The following is a 23987-nucleotide window of genomic DNA, read 5'->3' on the forward strand; positions in this document are numbered from 1 at the left end:
AAATATTATCTATTTATTCTATTCTTATATATCTTTAATTATATCCATTTATTTAAGTATTTTAAGCAATTTTAAAGTGTCTTCATTAGGCTCATCACAAATTTTTGGCATAACAAGTCAAAATAAAATTGCTTTGATTTGAAAATATTGATTTTTATATAATTATTATTCACATAAATTATAAGCACTGAACCAACTACAAAAATTTATTACTGAATCTTTGAATTACATCAGTACACTTGTCTACTTGACTTGCACATATTTTCCATTCAAAATCATATTAACTAGACTGAAATTTGATTAATTTTGCACACAAAATTTTAAACATATATATATATATATATATATATATATATATATATATATTCCAGATTGAAACAAAATTCCAGAAACAAAAAAAAATCATATCATTAGTCATGTGAATGAGCTCACATGAGGCACAATATACAATACCATTTGGTGAGGGAAATGGAGCTTTAAAAGTTCTTTAGGATTGAAATTCTAAGCCCTCTTCATTCCACTGACTGCAGAACAAGCATGCAAAATGATGCATTTATTCACAAAAATGTTGCAGGCTGAGGTTTATTAATCAGTTTCAACTTTCCATAGCCCAGGTGTGATTAGAACTGCACAACTAAATCAATTGCTCACAAGAATTCTCTACCTCGTGTCAATATTGTCTAACTGAATATACTCGACCCTGTCGGTGAAAAGTGTGACAAAGCGGCAATATTTGATAAGTAATGGCTGGATGTGATTTATGGGTGGCGATTGGATGTGAACGATGGTAAGGAGCCTGGCTATGGAGCTCAATGAAAGGAGATTAAAAGGTTTAAAAATAAAACTAAAACGATTTTCGAGTAATTAAATTCACTTTCAGCGAGGTGAGGGCAATTAAACTCTGTATGAATTAAACGCCTCCTCTAGAGAGATCCATAGGAATGGGCTTCCATTTCTAACAGACAAGTTGAATGTGTCTCTTGTCAAGGATTGGAGTTCTCTGATAAAGTTTCACTTGATAATTTCAAGTTCTCAAAGTTAAAGAGTGACTGTGGTTGCAACCTCTAGCAAAAGGTGTGCTGCTTTCCCTCGAGATTGTTAACATTTCGGCTTCTTCTGTGGAGGTCCAAAAGAAATCGATAGTTTCTGTACTAGCTTGGTCTTGTCCCCTTGATTTCGAATCAACACTTAATCCCTGGAGATGATTATTGACACACAGGAAATTTCGTGTTTGCATTAATTAACAAGTCTTTAGTTTGATGATGTAAGCAGAAGAGTAAACCTTCGCTTGACAGAATTGAAGGTAAAACATTATGTGGTATGTGCATTGCAATCCTGGCCTTCGCTGCAAATTAATTTGTTCGCATTATGAGCTTTCTAACTCAAAACCTGCATAGAAATTGTAGCTTATAGCACACAGTATACTCCACGTTTGTAAAATTCGAAGTAATTGCATTGAATGAGAATTTTTTCACATGTACCAGACCGCTACAGTGGTTTTATTCTATAGCAAAGACACCCTCGGGTTGCTTCAAAAAATGGACATAACAGGGATTAGCAGTAGTGAATGCCGACCTTACACTACGTGTGCAAGGAGTATGAAATCCGTCAGCATGCCAGAACAAAGCTTCATAGAACTGTACAAAAAGAAACATATTACATCGAAATCATGAAACCTAATCTGCATACAAAGATCATATTTTCGAGAATGGTTCTTTATCAGAGAGTTGCCATAACTTCAGCCTGAGAAAACAGTCCCACGGAAACTGATGCAACGTTCACTTCCTCACCCACCTTTCAGACACGACATCCCACCAACTGTCGAACCCTAAAAGCCATCTCAAACGCGGCGGGTAGCTCGAGAAAAAAAAAATCCTCAGCTCGGCGACGCATCCGGTGTTGTGATGACCCACACAACGCCGACCACTGCAACCACCCAATGTCGAAGCACAGATTCAGTCGGTGCTGGTTGAAACCTCATGGTGTCAGCTTGAAGTTGGCCTCGGTGAAGTTGATACTGGCCACGTTAAATCATCTCTGTTCATGTATATGTAAATGTTTGTTTCTACAAAGCAAATACAGAATAAGATCAGATGCAGAAACTTAGTGAGAAAACCTAGTGCAACCTTCGGCAGTCTTTTCTGCCCTTCATTTCATGCAGTTGAGTTTCATGTTGTTGCTTAATATGCAAAGGGAACAGTGTTGCCGAGTGGCTGGGCTATTCATAGCCATTACATTTAAGTAGTGTTCGACAATTGCGGCATGGATTGCAAGGAGGTTTGTGGGTCCTCAATTTGTGGGCCTACTACAACTGGACACATTCTTCACATGGACCAGGTTTGTGTAAATCCTCGGTGGAGTTCACTGTTTGGTTGAATTTGTATAAGGTTTTTAAACGATTGATTCCAAAATAATAAAAATAAAAATAAATATGATTCTTTTGTATTTTGTGTTTGAAAACTTCAAGTTGAAAAAGAAGTTTGTTAAAGATGATGTTAATATTGGGTCGGATTTCATTTGCACTTAAGTCAAGTATTTCTCAATTTTTATATGGAATTATTAAGCTGGACATTATGTTTTATTATTACAATATTAATAATAATGACATCCTATTTTTTAAAATGTTACAGGCCAAAAGTTGTTAATATGAATGTATTAAAATGTGTATGAATATATATATATCTATATATATATATATATATATATTTAGCAACTTAAAGTTTTATTTCAAATAGTTATTAAAAAGAATTGAAGCATTAAACATAATAATTAAATTTTCATGTAAAAGATTAGCATTTAGAACTTTAGACAAGTTCTGAATATTTTAACATTACTACAAAATGTATAATAATTGGTAGAACAAAAATCCAACTAAAACAAAATGTTGCATTCAAATTTTAGTAATATACTAAAAGATTGGTTATTTAGTGTATTAGATGGTTTATTAATATAATTAAATAAAATTATTACTATATTTATAAATATATTATATAAATAGGATGAATAAAAACAATTTAAATTATATTTTGTTATTAGCATTAACATGGATTGTGATGTGTCTAATTAAAAATCATTTATATTGTTTTTGAAATTTTAACCGAAAAATAGACAAAAATAGATTTTTAGTTGTGGCAACTTTAAAAAAAAAAATTGTATGTTAAATATTTTTATTGATATTTTTAAGATTTTACATAATAGATTAGATAATAACTATTGTAACTATGTCTTTTAAGTACATAATAAAGTAATGAAAGTGAGAAATATGTTGATTTGAATATAAACCCTATTCTTTTTAATACAAAATCATGTAATTTTTTTTATGTGATTAAAAAAAATGTTACATAAAGAAAATAATGTTATGTAAAGTTGAGACAATACACAATAATATCTAATGACTATGTGTTAGAAATAATCACTTATTTTTGTATATTATTTTAGAGACGGATGGCATCTTAAATAAAATCGAGGTTTTTAATTTTCCTAAAATAGGTTAAAAGAGTCATTGGAGATCCATTAAGTTAGAAGATTCCTAAGCTTGTCTTCTGTTGGAGAAAATCCAAACTCTTGGGGAATGTTTTTGTTTTTTTGTTTTTGTGTGTGTTTTTTATTTTTATTTTTGGTAGCCTTGAACAATACTTAAGCTGAAAACATTGTCTTCTTTTTTCATCAAGTTTTGTATTCCACATAGTTTTTGAAAGTTTCAAACTAAGATCCTGTTTATTTTGATACTACAATAATAGATTAAAAAATAATTAATCCAACAACAAGAATTTTAAAATATTAAACAATTTTTTTGTTATACTATTAAAATTTATTTTCTGGTTATAATTATAACACATTAGTGTTTGTGTGTGTATATATACATATATATATATATATATAATATAATATAAACTGTGATACATCTATGACATTCACAAATCTTTATATGCAAAATGAATACAAAACACTCTATTCAGTACAGATATAGTTTTATATATAGAAGGAACATACATATCCATATCAATGAAACATTTGTTTTTTTAAATGAATTAACTTCAATGTTCTAGCACAGAAACACACATTAGAATCAATGCATTACATCAAACTCAAATTGCATCCATAACAAGTACCCATCTTCTCACACAAGTTTTTGGATAGAGGAGTAAAAATGATAAAATAAAAAAACAAATAAATAAAAGGGTGGAGGATTCCACATATCCAAGTATTCCCTATCCAAAAGCTCTCCCTTGGCCTTTGAAAAACTCAACTCCCCCTTTCAAGAGGTCTCTTATTATTGGATTCCGGTTTTTCGCAAAGTGTGTCCCATTCATGGATGCATAAATGTTCGACATGCAATTAGGGTTTTGACTTTGTCATGAAACGGTCACTAATCCACCCTTTTCAATATTGAAATCATGTGTCTTTTGTCATGTGCATGTGTTTTTAATTTATGTGGGTCATTCATTGCCTTGAAGAGTTTGACCAATTGTTAAATGCCCCCTTTGACAAGATGCCCACCGCAAAAGCAAAGTCCAAGTGGGTCCAAGTCACAATGGCTCCACTCGGCCCCGCTTGAATGGCACCCATTGGTTAGGGTTGTGAGATGATATTGAAGGAGTCTATGGGAGCCACAACCCACTTCTTTTATTATTTTGATTGTTATTATTCCCTAGGGACCAACCCCCCCATGGAATCATACTACTTGGCTTAAATGAATGGTTCACATTTGAAGGATATACATTTGTATAATAATAACAAAACCCATGGATGATTCCTTTGGACACACAAGAGTAGAGTCACTAACTGGAGCCACCCAAGAAAAATATCACATTTGCATTCTTTTCATAGAGTTCAAAAAGCTTAAATATGAGAAGATTTAAAGGTTGTAAATTTATATTATTATTATTATTATTATTATTGTTATTTTCTCCATTTTGTTGTTGTTGTTGTCGTTGTTGTTTTTCTTTTTAATATCAATCTTTTGGGTCTCTTTTATTTTTCTTTGTGACTTGTTTATTAAACGTGCACCTTGTTTTCATTTTCAATGGTTGTTTAAGTTGGGTGAAGTGTGTGGCACAACTTCTTTTTGAACAGTAGAGATTATTTAATCGTGGTTCTTTCCATTCCAACAGCACAACTTTATAAGTTTTATGCTAAGTTGAAAACTAATTTTCATGGGTAACCTTCAAAAAGGCAAATTGCTTTTTTTTACTTGAATTCAGTTTTCCATGCATTCATTAAATGATTGTGATACATGCATAGATTTTATTTCTGTGTAAATTATAAAAACATTCATTTGAATATGAAAATTGTCATTGAAAGATGTACAAGTCCAAAATTCAATCTATCTTGATGCTATTTTGTGCTGTAAAAAAGTGAATTGAAGAAAACAATTACCCTAAGATTTTTATATATATATATATATATATATATATATATTAGAAGATTTTGATTATATGGCATAATCTTTGATTTTTTTTTCTTTTTATAAAGTCAAATGTCTTGATCTATTTACAACAATGAAGTTTACTATGTTCTTCTAGATAATTTTTTCTTTTTTCTTTTTTCATATTCTCACTCAAGCAATAATAAAATAAGGAATTTTTTACAAACAACACCCATTTATCCTATATTGTTATTATTATTATTATTATTAACGCAACTTATTTAAGTTATTATAAATCCTTTTCAAACAAATTTTGTTGTTATGCTAATTTTTGAAGGCTGCATTTTAATGTTTAGTACTTTCCAACAAAACAATATATGTTCAGAACTTGATAAAATTGTTGAAGGTGCTATTAACAACCTTCTTAAAATTAGGTGAAATGGATGTTTTTACCAAATATTTCCATATTCTCAACTATGCATTGTTCAAACATGCACTTGCATAACAGAAAATTGGAACAATATTTTATTCTAATTCTATCTCAATTTTATTTTTAATTTCTTACGTCTATTCAAAAGGTGACAAATCTCAAATTAGTTCTAAGTACATAACAAATTAAGACCTGGATAATAAAATAATATAAAATAAAAGTGCAAGAGAAAAGAAATAAAAATAAAAGCAATTAGAAAAAACCCGAGAAAAAGAAAAGTTAAAGACAGAACAAGAAAAAGTAACTCACTGCAAAAGCTAACACTGCGAACGGATATATATACGATTTTGAATATATACGATCACGTGTACGATGTCGACTGCCCACGAAAAAACCGTGCGTAGCGTGGTTTGAGTCTTGGTCTCGCGCGCGAAGGCGATCTTGAAGGTGAGGAAGCTGGGCTCTGATTCTGTGCATGGCGGAGTTGTGAAGGGGCTTTGTGGTGCCGCTGGCGGAGATCGAGAGATGGTTGAACCGACTCTTGTGATCGCCAGGGCTCAATTTGTCCCTGTTGTAGCCATCGCCCTTTTGCGTCTCTGACGACGCGCTTGGCGAGATCTTTAGCCTGCTATTCTGTTTGCGGAATTCGGTTAAGTTTCGAAGAAGTTGTGTGAATCCAAAGGGAGGCGAAGCGGCTTTGACACGGAACAAACGAAACGAGTCCTGGTCCTTTCCCTGCCGGTCGGAGTTTCAGAGTCGATCGGTTAGTTTTATTTTACTTGGGGGATTGAGCACTTCTTCTAGATATTCTGTACATGATCACGTCAGAATTTGAGTTAGTGTTGAGCGCTGTGTTGATCTGGGAAAGGGGAAAGAATTAGCGAAATTTCGCAGATCTTCGGTGGATTTTTTAAACCAAGCTGAGAAGCGCGTAGGTTATTCAGTTTGTTGCCGTTGATTTTCTTTCGTTTCGGCGGAGGCTCGTTCGTTGAGTCGGCGCGGATAAACTTGTGAAAGGATTGTGCACTCTTTCGATAGGTGGGATTGGTTTGCAAGGACGGCTCAAGTTTCCATTCGAAGCGTTAGGGGAACACGTGATTGTGCAGTGCGACGGTTTCGTTTACTGAACTCAATTGTATCTGTTAGTTTCTATCTGTCCCTATTGGGTCGAATTTGAGGTGATTTTTAGTATCTCATACTTTCGTCATTACGGTGAAGCGCCTCAAAACGCGCTCTTCAATATATTGTTACACTGGATTCAGTGCTTCAGTCTTGGATATTTGCGGAATTTATTGAGGATTAGTTCCTGTTGTAGTTAAGAAGGTACACGCCTTCATTTTATTGACGTCGCAGTACTTCGCGTGGTGTATCCTCCCTGGAAATTGTGCATTTTTGCACGTCAGTTTAGGATTTCGTTTTCTTCGGCGAATTTTAAGGCTGAAGAAGCGATTGTTTCACACCAATAAAGTGGTGTAAATTCGAGGGAAAAAAAAACAGAAGAAAAAAACAAAGAAAACAAAAAAGAGAGTATAAAATTCTACAGCAGCTTCAACTTCGCTTTTTCACCACACCGCAGCTCTGAACTGAGATTTTAAGCATTTCAGCTCCTGGAAATAGATGTGCAGCAGGTGGATGAGAGAAGTTCTCGACGTATCAACTCTTAGTTGCAGTGGTGGGCAATTGAAACCTTAGAGAATTGCTTTGAGAACCTGGCATCATTTTAGGTCGTACCAATCACAGATTTGGATATATTATTAGAGGGTCGCGAGAAGACCAGCTGTTAGTACACACAGGGGTTGTGAAAGCGCAGCTTTATAGAGAAGAGGAGAAGATGAGGGAGGAAATGGCCTCTCGGCAGTCGAGCTCGACAGTGAAGCAGGATTTAGCTAAGCTAAACACGGATGGTGACACCCGGAGTATTGCGCTGAAGTCCCTGAAGCTATTTGTGGAGCAGCTGAACGCATCCACCTTGCCTCGGTTCATATCTCAGGTAATATTAGTCAGTTTTCAATATCCTCTCGAAGTATCCTTGGAGTCAGCATCTTCAGACAGTCACATCGGAGACTTCGAACGTGACCACGGTGTGCAGTCGTATTACTCTCGAAGGGTTTGTATGAAACTCCTGCGTAGAATACGGGATCTTGTAGATAGAGTTGAAGCAGAGTTGTTACAGTGAATTACGCGCTCAACCATCTCTCTCCTGATGTTTAATTCTGTACATTGAACAGTGTTTCGGAATCATACTCTGTCGTCAAATTTGACTCGGTTCTTTCAGCGAAGATGCATCTATTCTCATCCAGTCTTACTGGTCAACACAGATTGCAGAATCACGGGAACCCGCAGGAACGCGATCTTACACCATTTCCTTGTATGAGGAGGTCGCAAGGGTGCACGGCAAGCTGGTTATACCTCATATTTCTAAGATAATGTCCGCTTTGGTTAAATTCTCGTCTGCAAGTGGAAGCTTTCCTCAACTGCAACTTGCTTGTGCAAGAGTTACAGCTGCCATCGCTCGGTATAGCATCGACTCTGACACCTTCCAAGAGGACGCGGAGAAGATAATACAGGAGATTTGTGGTCCGCTGACTGATGCTCTTGCAGCGAAGTTGGAGCCTGTGGCAGCCAGTGCAGCTGCTTGCATTCATGCAGTCGTTGAAACTGAACTATGGAAGTACGCACAAGATGAGATTGTTCACGAAGTGTGTCATCGAACAGCGGCAGCGTTAAATGAAAAATCAACTCGAACGGTAGCCCACATGCAGCTAGTATACGTTTTAGCATCAACAAACCCTGACGCTCTTAGCATCCATGGAGCAAGCTTGTTGAGGGCCGGTGAGGACACTTTGAAGGAGACGGCGAATTCATGGCAACTTCGCAAGAGCGCTGCCAAGCTGCTCCAGTCGGTGCTCACAATCCTTGATAAGGAGTCACTCGAAACGGAGCTCCACTCAGCATTACATGTGTGTTGAAGCTCTTTCTTCTGGACATCTTTTCATGTGTGATTTACTGATTTGTGATTCAATTACACCCACAATGGTATGTGGATGGATGGCATACCCTAATTTTTTCTGACGTTGTGAAGGTCCTGGAAAGCTGCCGAATCGACAAGATGATACACGTAAGGACAGCTGTTAGTGAGGCGCTCAACATTGCAAAGATGTTATCATCTGGAAACGAGACCGACAAATCATTGGGTGTGGCTGCAGAGCGTAATGGTCCGAGTTCTTGGTTGAGCGAAGACACGACTCCTTTCTCTCCAGTGTCGACGCGGGGTACTAGTCCAAAGGCTTCAATGGGTCCCAGGGCTTCAAGGGCTATCTCTCCTTCTCTGGTTCCGAGGCGGGGCACAGTAAGTCCGAGAGCCTCGATGAGTCCAATTAGGGCGGGTACAATCAGTCCAAGAGCCTCCATGAGCCCAATTAGGGCGGGTGCAATCAGTCTAAGAGCCTCCATGAGCCCAATTAGGGCGGGTACAATCAGTCCAAGAGCCTCCATGAGCCCAATTAGGGCGGGTACAATCAGTCCAAGAGCCTCCATGAGCCCAATAAGGACGAGTGCAATCAGTCCTAGAGCATCTATGAGCCCAATTAGGGCGGGCACAATTAGTCCAATAGCCTACTTGAGTCCAATTAGGGCGGGTAGAAGCAGTCCGAGGGCTGCCGGTCCGGGCCTGAGAGCTTCCAGCCCAAATCTGAGGGCAGCAAGTCCAAATTCTCAAGAATCACGCCGTTTGTTTTATTCATCTGCTTCAACATCAACTTCAGACTCTGTGCAGATTCCATCTGGCCGAAGCAATGACAGGTCAAGGGCAAAACGAGCACCTCTTTACCCTCCCCGAGGCGTAAATTACGCCCATTCACCCCGATCTACTGGCACTCCAGTCACATCTCCTTCGAGCTCTACCACCACCATCGAAGAGTGCGAGTCACCATCACGTAGATGTGAGAATTCCTCCTTCCTACACAAGGTTTATGTTGTTAATCTTCCTACTCAAGCTATTACTCGTCAAGAATTTTCAGGGTTCACGGTTCATGCCTTGGGTGGTTGTCTGCACCTTTACACTGCTGGTTTTAGCTTTTTAATGTCGTGAAAACATATAACATCGTATATTACGTATGCTGAATAGTGCGCCGAGTATTTCTGAGTTTGATTTCCGATGACCACTGGGATATTGAATGCTTGCCATGACTCCATGGTTTGCAGAATGCCTGTCGATTTCAATTGATAAACTTCCTTAGGGCGAATTTGTACAACTTAGGAAACATTCATGCCCTTACCTCCATCTTTGACATGTGCTCTGCCATGTGCACAGTGTTGATTGCAAATGAGATTGTTCGGTCACGAAGTACGGGCATTTATCCAGACGAACACGCAACTAGGCGTGGCGGCAAGTATTTGCGACCGCCGGCTCCTTTGATCTCGGTTGCATCTACTCCCCTCTTGCCCACTCAGCTTAATGCACTAGGCGTTGAATTTCAAGATTCAAAAGAAGCTCAAGTTTCAAAAGACTTTGAGACTGATTCAACCGATTCAAAGGACGCCCAGCAGGAGAGCCCAAGCTTGCCTTGGTTAAAGCTGGAGGGCACGAACAGCTTGGATCAATATTCCGGACTTGAGCTTGCAACCGATGACAGAGCGCCAATGTCAAGTGCTTTAAGCACTAGCATGGAAACGAGACGGACTAATGTGGGATCTGCAAGAGATGCTCCCAACGCGGATGTTGAAGTGGAAAAGCGCGAGGTTTTCACAAAAGACGCACCTGTCCATGCTCAAAGTTCTGCAGCAGCTGGAGCAGAGGTCGATACTCTCAAAAATTTAGCTCGTCTGAGCGCCAACTTGGAAGAGGTGAGGAAATTCTGAATTGAGCTCTGGAGATTTAGTTTAGCGCTTTTGCTTTCTAGGTCATCTTCTCAATTATTTTTGGACTCCAGGTGCGTAAGGTTGGTTTACTGATTGACAAATCTTGTGTTTTTTCTTTGATCTGCAGAAGACCAAGTCACTTTGCATGGCAAAAGATTTCATCTCGTTCGTTCCACCCATGCGGCTTGTGCGCTCTCTGTCGAGTCTCTCTGACCGTGAGTCGGGAGGAAGTTACTATGAACAGGATATGAGGCTGTCTCAGGATTACTTGTTCAGATCTAACAACACAGATGCAGCCGAATTGGACGCCGAGACGTCAAGCGAGGCAGGATGGAGCGTTCGTAACAACCCAATTGCATCTGAAGTGTCTTACATATCTGATAGTTCTGACGATGAGTTTGACGAGCGGCGTAAGGCAGATGATTTTCCCAGACTTCGCAAGGTAGCCTCTCTCGATGCTACTCCTCGCGAGATTCACATGATCTCACCGGATCCTAAAGTGTCCTGGACATTCGACGACGGAGCAACATTGGACCTCGCTGACCGTGCTTGCAATCCTGAAGAGGTCCACGACGCATGTCATGTACGTCCTCCATGCGTTTTGACCGAAGCAAATACTACACCGTGCAAACTGCTGGACCCAATTCAAGCTAAGGACATGGATGGCGAGAAGCCGGCTGCGACAAACGGATTATGGGATGTGGTTCACAAAGACAATCAGTATAACCACAACATTTGTGAAGATGCTACTAAAGAATTGAACTGTAACAACGCTTCTCCCATACGATTGCAAAATCAGGTGGATCAAGGCGAAAGCGGATGTTACACTGTTCGTACTGTGAAAAAACACTGGAAAAGATTGTGTTGGTATACGGAAGCAGTCTTGGGGGGATCTCTCTGTGTAATCCTTGCTCTTCCTCTGGCCATGGTTGCTAGCAAAGCTCTTAGTGGGTCACTCGATCTTCAGAGCCTTGTACCCACATAGTCAGACAGCCATGTAGTTCGTCACACTTTCACATTTTTGTATTGTACCGAGTTTGTTGTAGCGTAGTTGTCCACGTAACAAGGGGGTGTAATATCAGTTAAATTAGCAGGTATATTTGTAGTGAAAAAGTCAACCGACTTACCGTGGAATTAGAAATGTGATCAATCTGGGAAGTTCGTTGGGGATACATCTAAGATTTCTTGAGCATAGGATATTAGTCGGCAGTTGTGCCAAAATTGTAAAACATTGTGCTAAATGTAGTTTACTGTGCTTGTTTTCGTTAGGAATTCCTTTGTATACTCTGCACGTATGAATTTACCAAGTGGACAGTGGCAGACCCCATTTCAAGGAGTATTTATCAATCCCAATTGACACTCCAATTTAAATATCAAGAATACCCATGTACTTTTTATAATAGCAAATATACCCCTCATTTTTGTCATATTTGCAAATCTATCTTTGAGCTTGATAAGATATAACCTTATTCCCATTTTAGATGAATTTGGGGCACAAACCACATGCCTCATAGATTTTGGTGCAATACTATTTTGCATAAGTTGGGCCCCCTATAAATTGGTTACCAACATTGCCGCCACTGATGCTACCATGGCAATATTTCTAGCAACTCTATATGGTACTAGCTCGCATACTCTAGGACAAAAGATAGAGTGTAGAGAGGCGACTAATTGCAATCGACTTCTTTTAGTTCATGTTTTGTTTTCTACTAAGGATGCATAGCTTTCTAAATTGCATCTTTAGCAAGTGGTTCAAGCTAGAAGCTAGTATAAGCAAAATTAGATTACTACTTGAAGACCATCTCAAGCTAATTCAATATTTGGATGCAGATAGAGAGAAAAGTGCTCAAGTAGAAGCACAAAAGAAGATCTTGTTCACGGATAGAGAATTCCATATGCACATGACTTCAAGCTAGAGAGGTATTTAATTTTTTATGTTAGAACAAGCTTTGAAAGATAGTATATACTTGAACCAAAGAAAATATATTCTAATTGTCTTTTGTTGATCATTATGGTATTTAAGGACATTCAAAATGGAGTTTCCATATATATATATATATATATATGCATTACATTTGTTTTTTCTTCAATATGAAAACTTCTCAATAATGTGACAATCAATTGCTTGATAATAGCAAAGTTAGTTAACACTATGTAGAAAAATACTAAGGTTCTATATGTTAGCTAAAACATAAGGAAAGCATCCAAAGATAGGCCATCACAATAAAAACGAGTTTGCATTGTTTATAAAGCAAATATGTTTGTTAGAGAAATACTGACTAGTGACATTGTGCATGTGAGACAACAGATACAGACACTCTTGAAAGAACTTTGGTGTTTCAATGATGTTCAAATATCCTACAATTTCAAAAGCAAATCTTTAATGAATATTGATAGTAGAATTTTTCCTACAAACTTCTTTTGTAATTTTAAGAAACAAATGCTCATAAACTAGTTTAAAACAAGCACCAATTACTTGATCCTATATCATTGATTGTTTCTATATCATTTGCATGCCTTGATTACAAAGTAAGAAAAAATTTCATGGCTCAAACTTTAGTTCACATCCTTACAATTTCAACTTGTGATAGATTTCTTTATAAAATATTTTTTGGTGAATATTTGAAAACTAATTTGGATCATTATTTTTAGATATTAAAATTCAAACACCAAATCATTTGGTTTGATTAAATTATTTTTTTTATAGAAGAAAATATTTAAATCAATTTATTTATATACGTTATATTACATAGATAAAATCCAAAAATAAAAATAAATAAACAAATAAATAAAAATAAAAACATTCTTATAAATTGCACTTTGTCCTTGGCCTTAGAATAAGCGAGCTTGTACAGTAAAGAGTTGTTAGAAGTATTACCATGGTAACGGCAATGACATCTGATTTGTGAGGGCCCCACTTGTGCAAAAAAGTGTCATACTAAAATCTACACATCATGTGATTTGGGCCCCAAATTCACCTAAAATAGGAATAAGATTATATCTTATCAAGCTCAAGGATATATTTGCAATTATCACAAAAGAGAGGGGTATATTTCTAATTATCAAGAATATAAGAGTATTCTTAATATTTCAATATATTTCAGGAGTATATATGATATTTTTCCTTTTCTTTTTGAATATACAAAGTTTTCAATCAGATTTTCTACACATGCCATGCTTGTCTAAAAACTCTTGTGACAAGATTTTAATAAGCACAAAGTGACTAGATAAAAATTTCATGAATTTATAGTCTAGTTACACTTGTAAGAGCATTAGCCAACAAATTGTCTTTGACACAAACAATACAAACTCTTCAAATTGGTGAAGAATCTACAATAAATATTTTGATATTGAGATTTTGGATTTAACCTACTCATCCAATCCAATTCAAAACATTGAACATCTTAATATAGAAAAACAGAACTAATAGTATCAAACTAGTTGGGTTTTGGATTTTTAACCTTGTTCTTCATTGAGGGAGGTTAAATGTAAAAGAGATGCAACTATGTGTTCACTTACATACAAATCAAATCCACATATTATGAATATTTTTTGATTTTAATAATTCTAAAAACATAATTTTTTTTTGTGTTTATTTGATAGAAGGGATTCTTGAGTATTTAGTTTTTTGTGTTTGTTTGATAAAGTTGTAAACTTGTTGATTCTTCAAATTTTAAAGAAAAAAAAAAAATATATATATATATATATATATATATATATAAATTTATAATTTAATTTCTATTTTTAAAATTTAAAAAATAGATTATAAAGAATACTAGGTTGAATATCTTATATATTTATAAGTTAAAATATTAAAATCTTTCTATTTTAACATGTGAACTAAAAAATATGAATTCTTGAAAGGATTACAAACAGTAGAATTAGTATTTTAAATCATTAAATTAGTTAATAATTAGGGAAAAGACTGTGTGTTTAGGAAGATCAAATAGAAGTAGCATACAATAATTGCAGCATGAGGAAGTAGACTTTCATGTAACACCAGGAGTAAGTAGAAGTGACCCCAAGCCTGAAATGCATTAGCTCAGGCCTAAGACTTGATGATATACAGAAAAATGTGGTAGGAGTTCACTAACCATCATATCGCACCAATATATGTGATGTTTGCATGTTCGGTTGCAAGATGATTCATTGCCAATGTTAAAAGAAAGGTAGTCAAGAAACCTATTCAATACATCACTGAATTGAAGTAGACTTGGTTTTAGAAGATATTCTCAGTCGACACAATATATTGGACACAAGGAGATATTCAACATGTTCGGCACTCTATCGAAATGTCAAAATGAACCTCTTAGAATTTACAAAAAAGAGATCCAGGAGAGTCCACAAGAAAATGAATTCAGTTTGGAGCAGAAATTGCTTAATACATAATTATGATCTTTGTTTGCCATGGTGAGGAGGAGAGTGAGATTGAAGAGCTATGACAATTGCAGTGCCATTTGACAACCCCCTGTGACCAGTCTTGACACAAACAAGGGCACGGATAGCATGCATCTAAAAGCCAAGCCATATTCTTACAAAAAAAACAGATGGTGATGCAAATTGCTTCAACGACGTTAAATCTAAACAGCTACAGGATTAGATCAGAGGATTTGACTACAACGGAACCATACTCAGATACAGTTTGCATTCAAAATTGTCCTCAAGAGCTCACATGCATAAATTGAATATGGAAAGAATACAGGCAGAGGAAAATCCTCAAACCGGTGACCATTTTGTGATGCCAGATTTAGGGCTGTGACCACCAACATTCCAATTGATTGGAAGCTGTGAATGACAAAGAAACGTAAACAAACACTAAAGGAAAACTGCGCATTAGCAACGTTATCCAATTGAATCATATAGTGTCAAAAGAATGAAGACTTCTCCTAAAAATGAGGCGCCTAGTTACGCCCCGACATTCTCAAACGCCATCGCTTGACACTACCCAAGCACTTAGGCAAGCTTTCCACTGTTGGGGTTGGTCTTTGGCACGAGGTTCTTGCGGCCCTTGGCGCGTCTCCTCTTCAAAACATTCCTCCCGGTCGGTGTAGCAGTGCGAGCACGAAAGCCGGAGACTCGTGCAATCGACTTCCGCGACCTCGAACGCTTAGTACACCCCAAGCAGGGGCTGCCAGCTCTCACGACCAGAGGGAGCCCTCTCTTCACGATTGGGAGTCCGAATGAGGTCGACCTCAGAGCCACTCCTGCATCCAGGAACAACGAGCCCACACATGTGTAAGCGATTCCATAATTCTCCTCCTCACATTCGACATCGTTAGAATAGTGCATGAATTTGAGCCAGAAACTACAGTTGCTGTGTAACGATTGCGAATCCAGAGAGCTTCAGCCATTTCCCAGTCAATCCACCACCTATGATAAAAATCGATTATGTGCATAATTCCCGCCTAGGAAGATAAGAAAGAAAGAAAAAGAAAAAGAAAAAACACATTACCATTGCCAGACCTAATTTAGACACCCTTTGGTGTTAAGCTTAAACCCAAACCCCAAGCTACCTTTGATCTTCGATTATGGTCTACTCGGCTCTCACGCCATCTACATAATGTTCAATACCACCTGCAAGAGAGAATTCGGAACATGCCTGCAAAGTGAGACGAGGAGAAGGACGACACCGCGCGGGTGGCGGTGAATGAGGATGCCAAGCTGCAGTGAGCGGTGCTGCTGGAGGAGAAGAGCTTTACAGCGGAGCTGGAGCCGAGCGAGAGGGCGGCCATGGAGGCGGAGAGCGCCATCGCTACCACGGCTGCTGGAATTGGATTGAATTGAATGCCCTCGCCCACGCACAACGAGACGATCGATGCTCGCAAATGAGTGAGGAATTCGCGTGACGGGAGAGAGAGTAGAACTTGCGGCGTCGAACAATACCTGCCTTATCTGTGTCGGCGAGTGCCAGCCACAGCTGCCCCTCCCTGGACTCAATACCCGGGAGCAGGATCATAACCTGTCAGATGTCTATATCCGGTTGTGAATGACGACCTTGATGTGTGGAACCGACAGCGGGTCTCAGGGGAACCGAACACAATGTGCGGTCTACTTAATAGCCTGGTTAAACTATGGAGTGGAATCCTGTTTTTGAGAAATGATTTGATGTGTGTGTTTAGGAAAATTCTTGTTCAGAATTGGGTTTTGGTGCTTTGCCATGTTCGTTTGTTTGGAGTTTTTGTGAACTCTGAAAATTTAAAACCTTTTGTTTTTTGGAGAAAGTATGAAAGTAATATAAAAGATTGAAAATTAAATATTTTGAGTTAAATATGATTTTAACTTTAAAAGTAATAGAATTTCTTTGCATTAAAATTCTGATATCTCTTAAATAAATACATTTCAAATGTATTCGAGTTTAAAATATTAGCAAAATTAGACAAATTTAGTTTTTGTAGATGTCCACATGGGAATTTCCATATATATTTTTATAGATATTCTCATACTTACTTGCATTCTATCACCTTTGCCATTGTAGGTATTGGTAGCTTAATTTTGTTTCCATATTAAATTCAAAGTCTTCAAGGAAATTATGAATATGTTTTACAAAACCTAAAATGTTATTTAAAAATTAAAATATTAATCTTAATAAAAATGCTCATCTAGCATTCAAATTAATACTGAATATGTTGACATAGAAGCCCATTTTTAAAAATCAAAGTTTAAAAGCCTTATGAAGATCTCCCATTTTGTGAAGAAAGAGATGTTTATAGACCTTTGAATATAGAATAAAACACAAGGAGGTAATCATACAAACCAAATTATTCTACTATTTTGATCCTAAATATGGTAACTTATATCTTAATCGTGAAATTATGACAAACATCAAGATTACGATTTTAAAAAAGAAACAACAAATTATATTGGAAATCTAAATTAAACTTCTTGATCTTTGAAAAAAAAAAAAAAAAAAAAAAAAAAAAACTTTTCCAAGTGGGTCTGATACAAATTCCAAGAATCAATATTATTCATGTTATGTAGAAGAAAAAAAAATGAATTCTATCATTTCTTTTCTTTTTCTTTCATGTATTTTCGACTAAAATAATTTAAGTATAAAACCAGCTAATTTTTATTTATTTATTTATTTATTTATTTTTAATAATATAGATCAACCACAAGTTTTGAAAATTACAACCTCTTATCTTATCTCCTAAATCTAAAGACCTCTTGAATTGCCGCTTAAAATGTTTTTTTACTACATGTTTTTTTTACATTTGGACACTCTGATTTATTTAGTTTTATTATTATTATTTTGATAAATAGGCATGTATGTATATATTTCTATATTTATTTATTAAAATCTTTAAAATTTTAAAGAGATGAATATGTGAGGAATATATATAGATATATATATATATATAGATATATATATCTTTGATGTTAATAATAATAATCATAATAATGATTAACTATTATAAATCATCCTAAGTAGACAACATTCTTAATTTATTACTTAAATGGAATAGATATAGAATTTTGGATATGAAAATCATTGTTTTACTCTCAATCAAATCATTAATATACTTCAAAAGTGAACTGAAAGTAATTGATCTAATAGTATGAATATTATTCTTAATAATAACATCCCATACTTTTGTTGAAAAACAATTTAAGAAATCAATACTGATAATTTGAACCGATTTTTTTGTTTACTAGTGACTTCAATGCATATTAACACAAGTGCATCTAAAGTTTTGATTTCTATTTCCTCACAACCTAAGTTTAAACCTTTACAAAATATTGTGCATTAAAAATCACATTATATGCACAAGGTTATATTATGTGTGGTAAGTTCAATAATTTTAATAATACATTAGTTTGTAAAAGATACACACATCCATACATACTATCAAGGACATGAACAAAAAGATGATGCATAAACCAATAAAATCCGTGTCAAAGAAAGAGTGAAAAAATAAAAATAAAGAAGTACATATATTAAAAGAAACTAGAAAGGCTTATTGCCAAAAGACAAGAAAACTTGAGACTCTTGAAACTAGACTAGAAGCAAGAAAGGAGTTGACAAGAGTGAAGAAAGCTTCACTCTTGTCTCTATATATACTATCTAACTAGAGGCTACATGGCGATGTTCTATAGGACTTCCAATATATATTGACTTTGTAGGACACATGCCTTGATTTATAAGACAAGTTTTTCTATATATGGGCCACATAGTTAGCTTGGTCTTCAAGTTAATAACATGTGTGGTATATGGCCAACTTATTGACCACGTTTTTAATCCAAAAAGTTAATTAAAGACACCTATAAAATCAAAGCAGCATCTATAAAGCTTCTAAGAAGCTTCCATATCAAATAATATAGAATTAACTTACTTTTATCTACTTCTACTTATTTCTATCTATTTATACAAGTAATTAGTAGCTTACATGCATATGTCGGTGACATTATCTCCTCTTCTAGGAACGAGTTCCACGAGGAGTGGTCATCATATGTTGAGAAAATCTATGATGTGACAAATTATATTTGCCACATACCCAGATCTTTGTTCTCTTTGAGGATGGTTGATAGGGCCTTTCAACCATCGATAGTGTTCCATATCAGAACAAGAAGACCACCCAATTATTTGATCATTGTTGAGGCCTTCATAACTTCCTTCAAATAAAATATTTGGAACACCGTCACAAATTGTTCTTACCTCTAATAAAATTACCAAACATCGAGAGTCTCTTCCAAGGTCGTGATACCAAACGCATTGTATCTTGTCATCTATTTGAGAAAAAACACGTCGTTTTTGAGGATCTTCATCTCGATTATGTTATCTTGAAGGTTGTGATAATCGCAATGTCTCATCTGGTAGGTTAGCAAACAAAGGCTCTTCAGTTGAATCTGTTGGTTGTTGATTTTCCATCTTCTCAACATTACAACTGAAAAAAAGCTACAAACAAGGATTAAAAGTAGAATGTTATCTTACCTAAATCTTGTTTCTTTTATAAGGAGGTTTTCATCTTGATTTTGATAGATGTCGTTGATGAAAAGCGTCCACCGCCTTTGTTGCATTTGCAAGATTTTTTACTAGCTTCCATGTGCATTCACTAATATTATATTTGCACCAATAGACAAGATATTCTAACTTATTTTGGCACCGCCTTGAATCTAGGACTTCTTCCGCTTTGAACTCTTCATTATTTTCCACTTCTATAGAAAGAGGTCGAACTTCTCTTCTTCTTGATATGTCCATTGTCTTGTATGATTTAAGAAGAGACACGTGGAATACTAGATGGATTTTCATTGACTTTGATAGTTGTTCCTTTTGATAGACATCTGCATTGATCTTTTGTTGTTCTTGAGCTTCTTTTAATTGTGCCCTTATTGTTGTATGTAGCTTTGTTAAATGATTTATCAAATCTTTTGCCGTAGGATTATTAGCTTTTGAAAAGTAAAAAGTATCAAATCATGGATGATAATCATAATTAGCAAAGAAAGGTGTTTATTTTGTAGAAGAATGTATCATGTTATTATATGCAAACTCTGCCAATGGCAAAAGAGTTGTCCAATCATCTTATTGGTAGTTGATGGTACATCTTAAATACTACTCCAAAACTTGATTAACATGCTTCGTTTGTCCATTAGTTTGAAAATGAAATTCCAAAGATAGTTTTATATCCACTTTTAAAATCTTAAAAAGAGTTTACCAAAATCTTGATATAAACTGAGTTCTCCTATCCGATATGATATCCTTGAATAATAGATATTGTCAAAAAATAGCTTAGCTATTTCTTTACATGTGATAGATTTTGTACATGGTACAAAATATGCCATCTTGATAAAAATAATCTACTATCATGAATATAAAGTCATAAGAACCTGAGATTGGAAGATCCGTGATAAAGTCCATAGAAACAGAAGACGATGGTTGTTCTGGAATCGATAATGGTTGAAGAAGTTTGTAAGGTCGATGACAAGGAGTTTTTGATCTCGAACAAATGTTGCATGATTGAACAAAATCTTTCACACCCTTTCACATTTGTGGCCACAAGAAATCTCTAGATATAAGCTCTAAAGTCTTGTTGTATCCAAAATGTCATGCTGTTGGAAAGTCGTGACGTACTTGAAGAATACATAATCAAGCTTCTCCTTTTAGAACATATAATCGACCTTTAAAATAAAATATGTTGTTTTTGAATTTAAACTTAAAAGTATCTTGAGGCTTAGAAGAAAGATTCTTGATATTGTAAACAAGAGGATCAGAAGATATACTTGATTGGATTTATTCCACAAGGATTGAATCAACAATCAATGTTGATTTTATTATTCAAAGATGAAAATGCTCTTGCTTCAAGAGAATTGTTCTTTGCTGATCAAAAGATGCATCTCCTTCTTTTAATGCAAAATAAGAAAGGGTGTTTCATAAACCTTGTTATTTTTTGGGTCGATATGTGATCTTGAAATCAAATCTTGATAAGGACATGCTCAAACGGACTTGGCCACAATTCAAAATACGTATTGACATAAAGTACTTGAGATTCTTGTGGTCCGTATATATGGTGACAAGATTGGAAATGCATTCTAGATAATGATGCCATTCTTGAAATGAATCCATGATTGCAAGAAGCTCTTTGTCATGGATTTCATAGTTAATCTCGACTATTGAAAATTTCTAGAATGAAAAGCTACTAGGTGAACTTTATCATCTGCTCTCATTTGTGATAATACGACATCCAAAGCAAAATCTAATGTATCTATTTCCATAAAAAATGCCTTAAAAAAGTCAATATAATACAAGATTGGTACAAAAATAAAGGTCGACTTCAAAGTTTCAAAAGATGCTTCAACTTCTTTGTTCCACTCAAGTTTATCTTTGCAAGTCAAACGTTTAAGTGGGGCTGCAATTCGACAGAAGTCTTTGATGAAGATCCGATAATAGTTGGCAAAGCTCAAAAAGCATTCGATATTTCTTATCGTTTTTAGAATCTTCTAATCCATAATTGTTTGAACTTTCTTAGGATCCATCATAAGTCCATCATTTGAAATGATATATCCTAAGAAGTCAACTTGAGTAGTATAGAATACACACTTTTTTATCTTGACAAAGAGTCTCGCATGCCTTAATTTTTGTAACACACGATGAATATGAAGTTCATGTTTATCTGTATTCTTAGAGTAGATGAAGATATCGTCCAGATAACAAACAATAAAATCATCTAAAAACTCTCAAAAAACATCATTCATTAAATGTTGATAAGTTGTCAGTGCATTTGTAAGTCCAAAAGGCATGACGTTGTATTCAAAATACCCATACCTAGTTCAAAACACAGTCTTCCATTCATCTCCTTCTTTGATATGTATTAGATTGTATGCTCCATGTAGATCTATTTTTGTATAGATCTTAGCTTGATTCAATTGATCGAGAAGTCTAGATATTAAAGATAGAAGATACCTATTCTTGATGGTGATCTTGTTGAGTCCTCCATAATCAACACACATCTGTAATGACCTATCTTTCTTCATCACAAATAAGATTAGAATTCTTGTTGGTGATTTGAAATGGCGTATGAATTTTTTGGCTAGATTTTCTTCAATATATTCCTTGAATTTAGCCAATTCATTTTATGATAAACTATAAATTGGTCCAAATAGTAGTTGTGCTCCTTCTTGAAGGTCAATTGAGCAATCATAAGAGCGATGTTCTGAAAGAGTATCCACATTCTTCTTTTCAAATACATCTTGAAATTCTTGATATTAGCTAGGAATACCACTTGAAGTCTTTGCATCATTAGAAACAGGTGTGGCATAAATGACACAAGGTGGCCCTTCTTTTGCAGCATGCAAAAAAGCTCTTGCACTTACAAACATAGGTTTAATTATACTAGACTTATGACTTTTTACTAAATTAATTTTACTCTTAATTATGCTTTTAGAGAAGTCAAGGATACAAGAAATCAAATCTATGCAAGGATTATACTTTTTTAACCATGATAAACCTAAAATGATTGAGTTAGAGGGAGATCTAATTATATTAAAGATTATGCAACTATTATGACCATTTATTGCTACATCTATAGGAAGTGTTTTATGAATAATATCTCCAAAAGATAACGGATGACCATCTATGACTTCTACATGAACAAGTTTGGTTTTTTGTACTAATGGTATTTTATGACTTTTAACAAATTTTATGTCTAAGAAACAAGGTGAGGCTCTTGAATCTATCAAGGCAAAGGCTTTATAATTATTAGATCCTAAGTGCACATCTATTATAAAACAAAGAGAGGATTCTGAGGAGAGGATAGGACCTTCATTAGAAATTATATAAGATTCCAGCTGCTTGGTCCCTATTGTAGCTGGACAAATTTGTTTTCTAATACATTGTCTTCTTTGATAGATGTCCTCTTCATTTTGTGATTTTGTTGCTTCTTTAGACAATGTTGAGCAATGTGTTCAGGTTCTCTACAATATAAGTACAATCCTTCTTGACAATGACTAGTCTTTTCTTGCTCGATAAGAGGTTTAAAACATACCACATCAATTTGCATATCTTCTATTTCTGAATGTATGTATTGAGGAGATGTTGGTATTGCCATCAAATTGTAGTAACGTTGAGGCCTATTTGTACGACTCTCAAATCAAAATTCAAAAAATTAATTGTTATATTTCACAACAAAGTCAATTGCTTGATTCAATGTTTGAGGATTAAGTAAGTTGAGCATCAATTTCTTTACCTCACATTGTAATCCATAGAGAAATTAGCGAATAAGTGGAACATCTTTGTACTTGATATCAGTTGCAAGTTGTAAAAATTGTGAAGCATATAACGTTACAGATCGATTGCCTTGTCACAAAATATGGATCTTATTGGTTGCAATACGAGTTACATCATGTTTTCCATACATGGTCCAGAATTCCACCAAAAATGCCTCCAGATTATCCAATATTAAATCTTGTTGTTCAAAAAAAGATGAAAACCACGATAGTGTTGAACTTGAAAGAAGTGTGCTAATGAATCTAACTTGTGATCTTGGAGTTGGATAGCTTTGAGGTTGAAGTTCAATCACAAATTATACTTGATTGATAAATCCTTGAAATTTGGATCTTGTACCATAAAACTTCTCGGACAAAGCAACTCTTGGTTCTCTAACACTTAAAGGATGTTCTACCTTGGGTGGAGGGACATGATTTGGTACAAATGTTGAAGTATTTCTAATCATTTCTATATCCTCACTTCCTGCTATTCTTGTTAATCCTTGTGGTGGTAAGCTAAGTTGATGCATTACAAGTATCAACTCCTTCAATTGCTCTTGCATTTGTGCCACTGCATTCTTCATTTCAACAAGCTTTGTCTTAATAAGAATCAAAAAAAATATTTAATACCAC

At 35.3% G+C, this 23987-nt stretch overlaps 2 protein-coding genes and 1 long non-coding RNA gene across 4 annotated transcripts; 1 reads left to right on the forward strand and 2 right to left on the reverse strand.

The window, feature by feature from the left end:
• Positions 1-1699: 1699 nt before the first annotated feature.
• Positions 1700-2284, reverse strand: LOC141046509 (uncharacterized). Its single transcript, XR_012219556.2, has 2 exons — positions 2127-2284; positions 1700-1926 (listed from the first exon to the last, which is right to left on the reverse strand). It is a non-coding gene; the product is annotated as an uncharacterized LOC141046509 (long non-coding RNA).
• A 3996-nt stretch (positions 2285-6280) lies between these two features.
• Positions 6281-11930, forward strand: LOC112295321 (uncharacterized). Of its 2 annotated transcripts, none has more exons than XM_024546728.3 (5): positions 6281-7788; positions 8117-8758; positions 8881-9739; positions 10111-10643; positions 10786-11930. In XM_024546728.3, the coding sequence occupies exons 1-5, from the start codon at positions 7630-7632 to the stop codon at positions 11641-11643; spliced, it is 3051 nt and encodes a 1016-aa protein (XP_024402496.1). In that variant the 5' UTR covers positions 6281-7629; the 3' UTR covers positions 11644-11930. The 2 variants fall into 2 exon arrangements, with proteins under 2 accessions (XP_024402496.1, XP_090100478.1); XM_090244352.1 differs by having other exon boundaries at positions 6282-7788; positions 8027-8758.
• A 3369-nt stretch (positions 11931-15299) lies between these two features.
• Positions 15300-16536, reverse strand: LOC112295063 (large ribosomal subunit protein bL34c). Its single transcript, XM_024546199.2, has 2 exons — positions 16258-16536; positions 15300-15862 (listed from the first exon to the last, which is right to left on the reverse strand). The coding sequence occupies exons 1-2, from the start codon at positions 16406-16408 to the stop codon at positions 15612-15614; spliced, it is 402 nt and encodes a 133-aa protein (XP_024401967.1). The 5' UTR covers positions 16409-16536; the 3' UTR covers positions 15300-15611.
• Between the last annotated feature and the right edge of the window lie 7451 nt (positions 16537-23987).

This window comes from Physcomitrium patens, chromosome 18 (assembly GCF_059467195.1).
Source record: "Physcomitrium patens ecotype Gransden chromosome 18, ASM5946719v1, whole genome shotgun sequence".
Lineage (NCBI taxonomy): Eukaryota > Viridiplantae > Streptophyta > Bryopsida > Funariales > Funariaceae > Physcomitrium > Physcomitrium patens.

Excerpts from the sequence above, each read along its gene's own strand:
- LOC112295321 (XM_024546728.3), top strand. The coding sequence starts at position 7,630 with ATGAGGGAGGAAATGGCCTCTCGGCAGTCGAGCTCGACAGTGAAGCAG. Across the intron at positions 7,789-8,116 it reads TGCCTCGGTTCATATCTCAG|ATTGCAGAATCACGGGAACC; the intron begins GTAATATTAGTC and ends TGGTCAACACAG. Across the intron at positions 9,740-10,110 it reads CGAGTCACCATCACGTAGAT|TGTTGATTGCAAATGAGATT; the intron begins GTGAGAATTCCT and ends CCATGTGCACAG.
- LOC112295063 (XM_024546199.2), bottom strand. The coding sequence starts at position 16,408 with ATGGCGCTCTCCGCCTCCATGGCCGCCCTCTCGCTCGGCTCCAGCTCC. Across the intron at positions 15,863-16,257 it reads CTCCTCGTCTCACTTTGCAG|GAGTGGCTCTGAGGTCGACC; the intron begins GCATGTTCCGAA and ends TCCTGGATGCAG.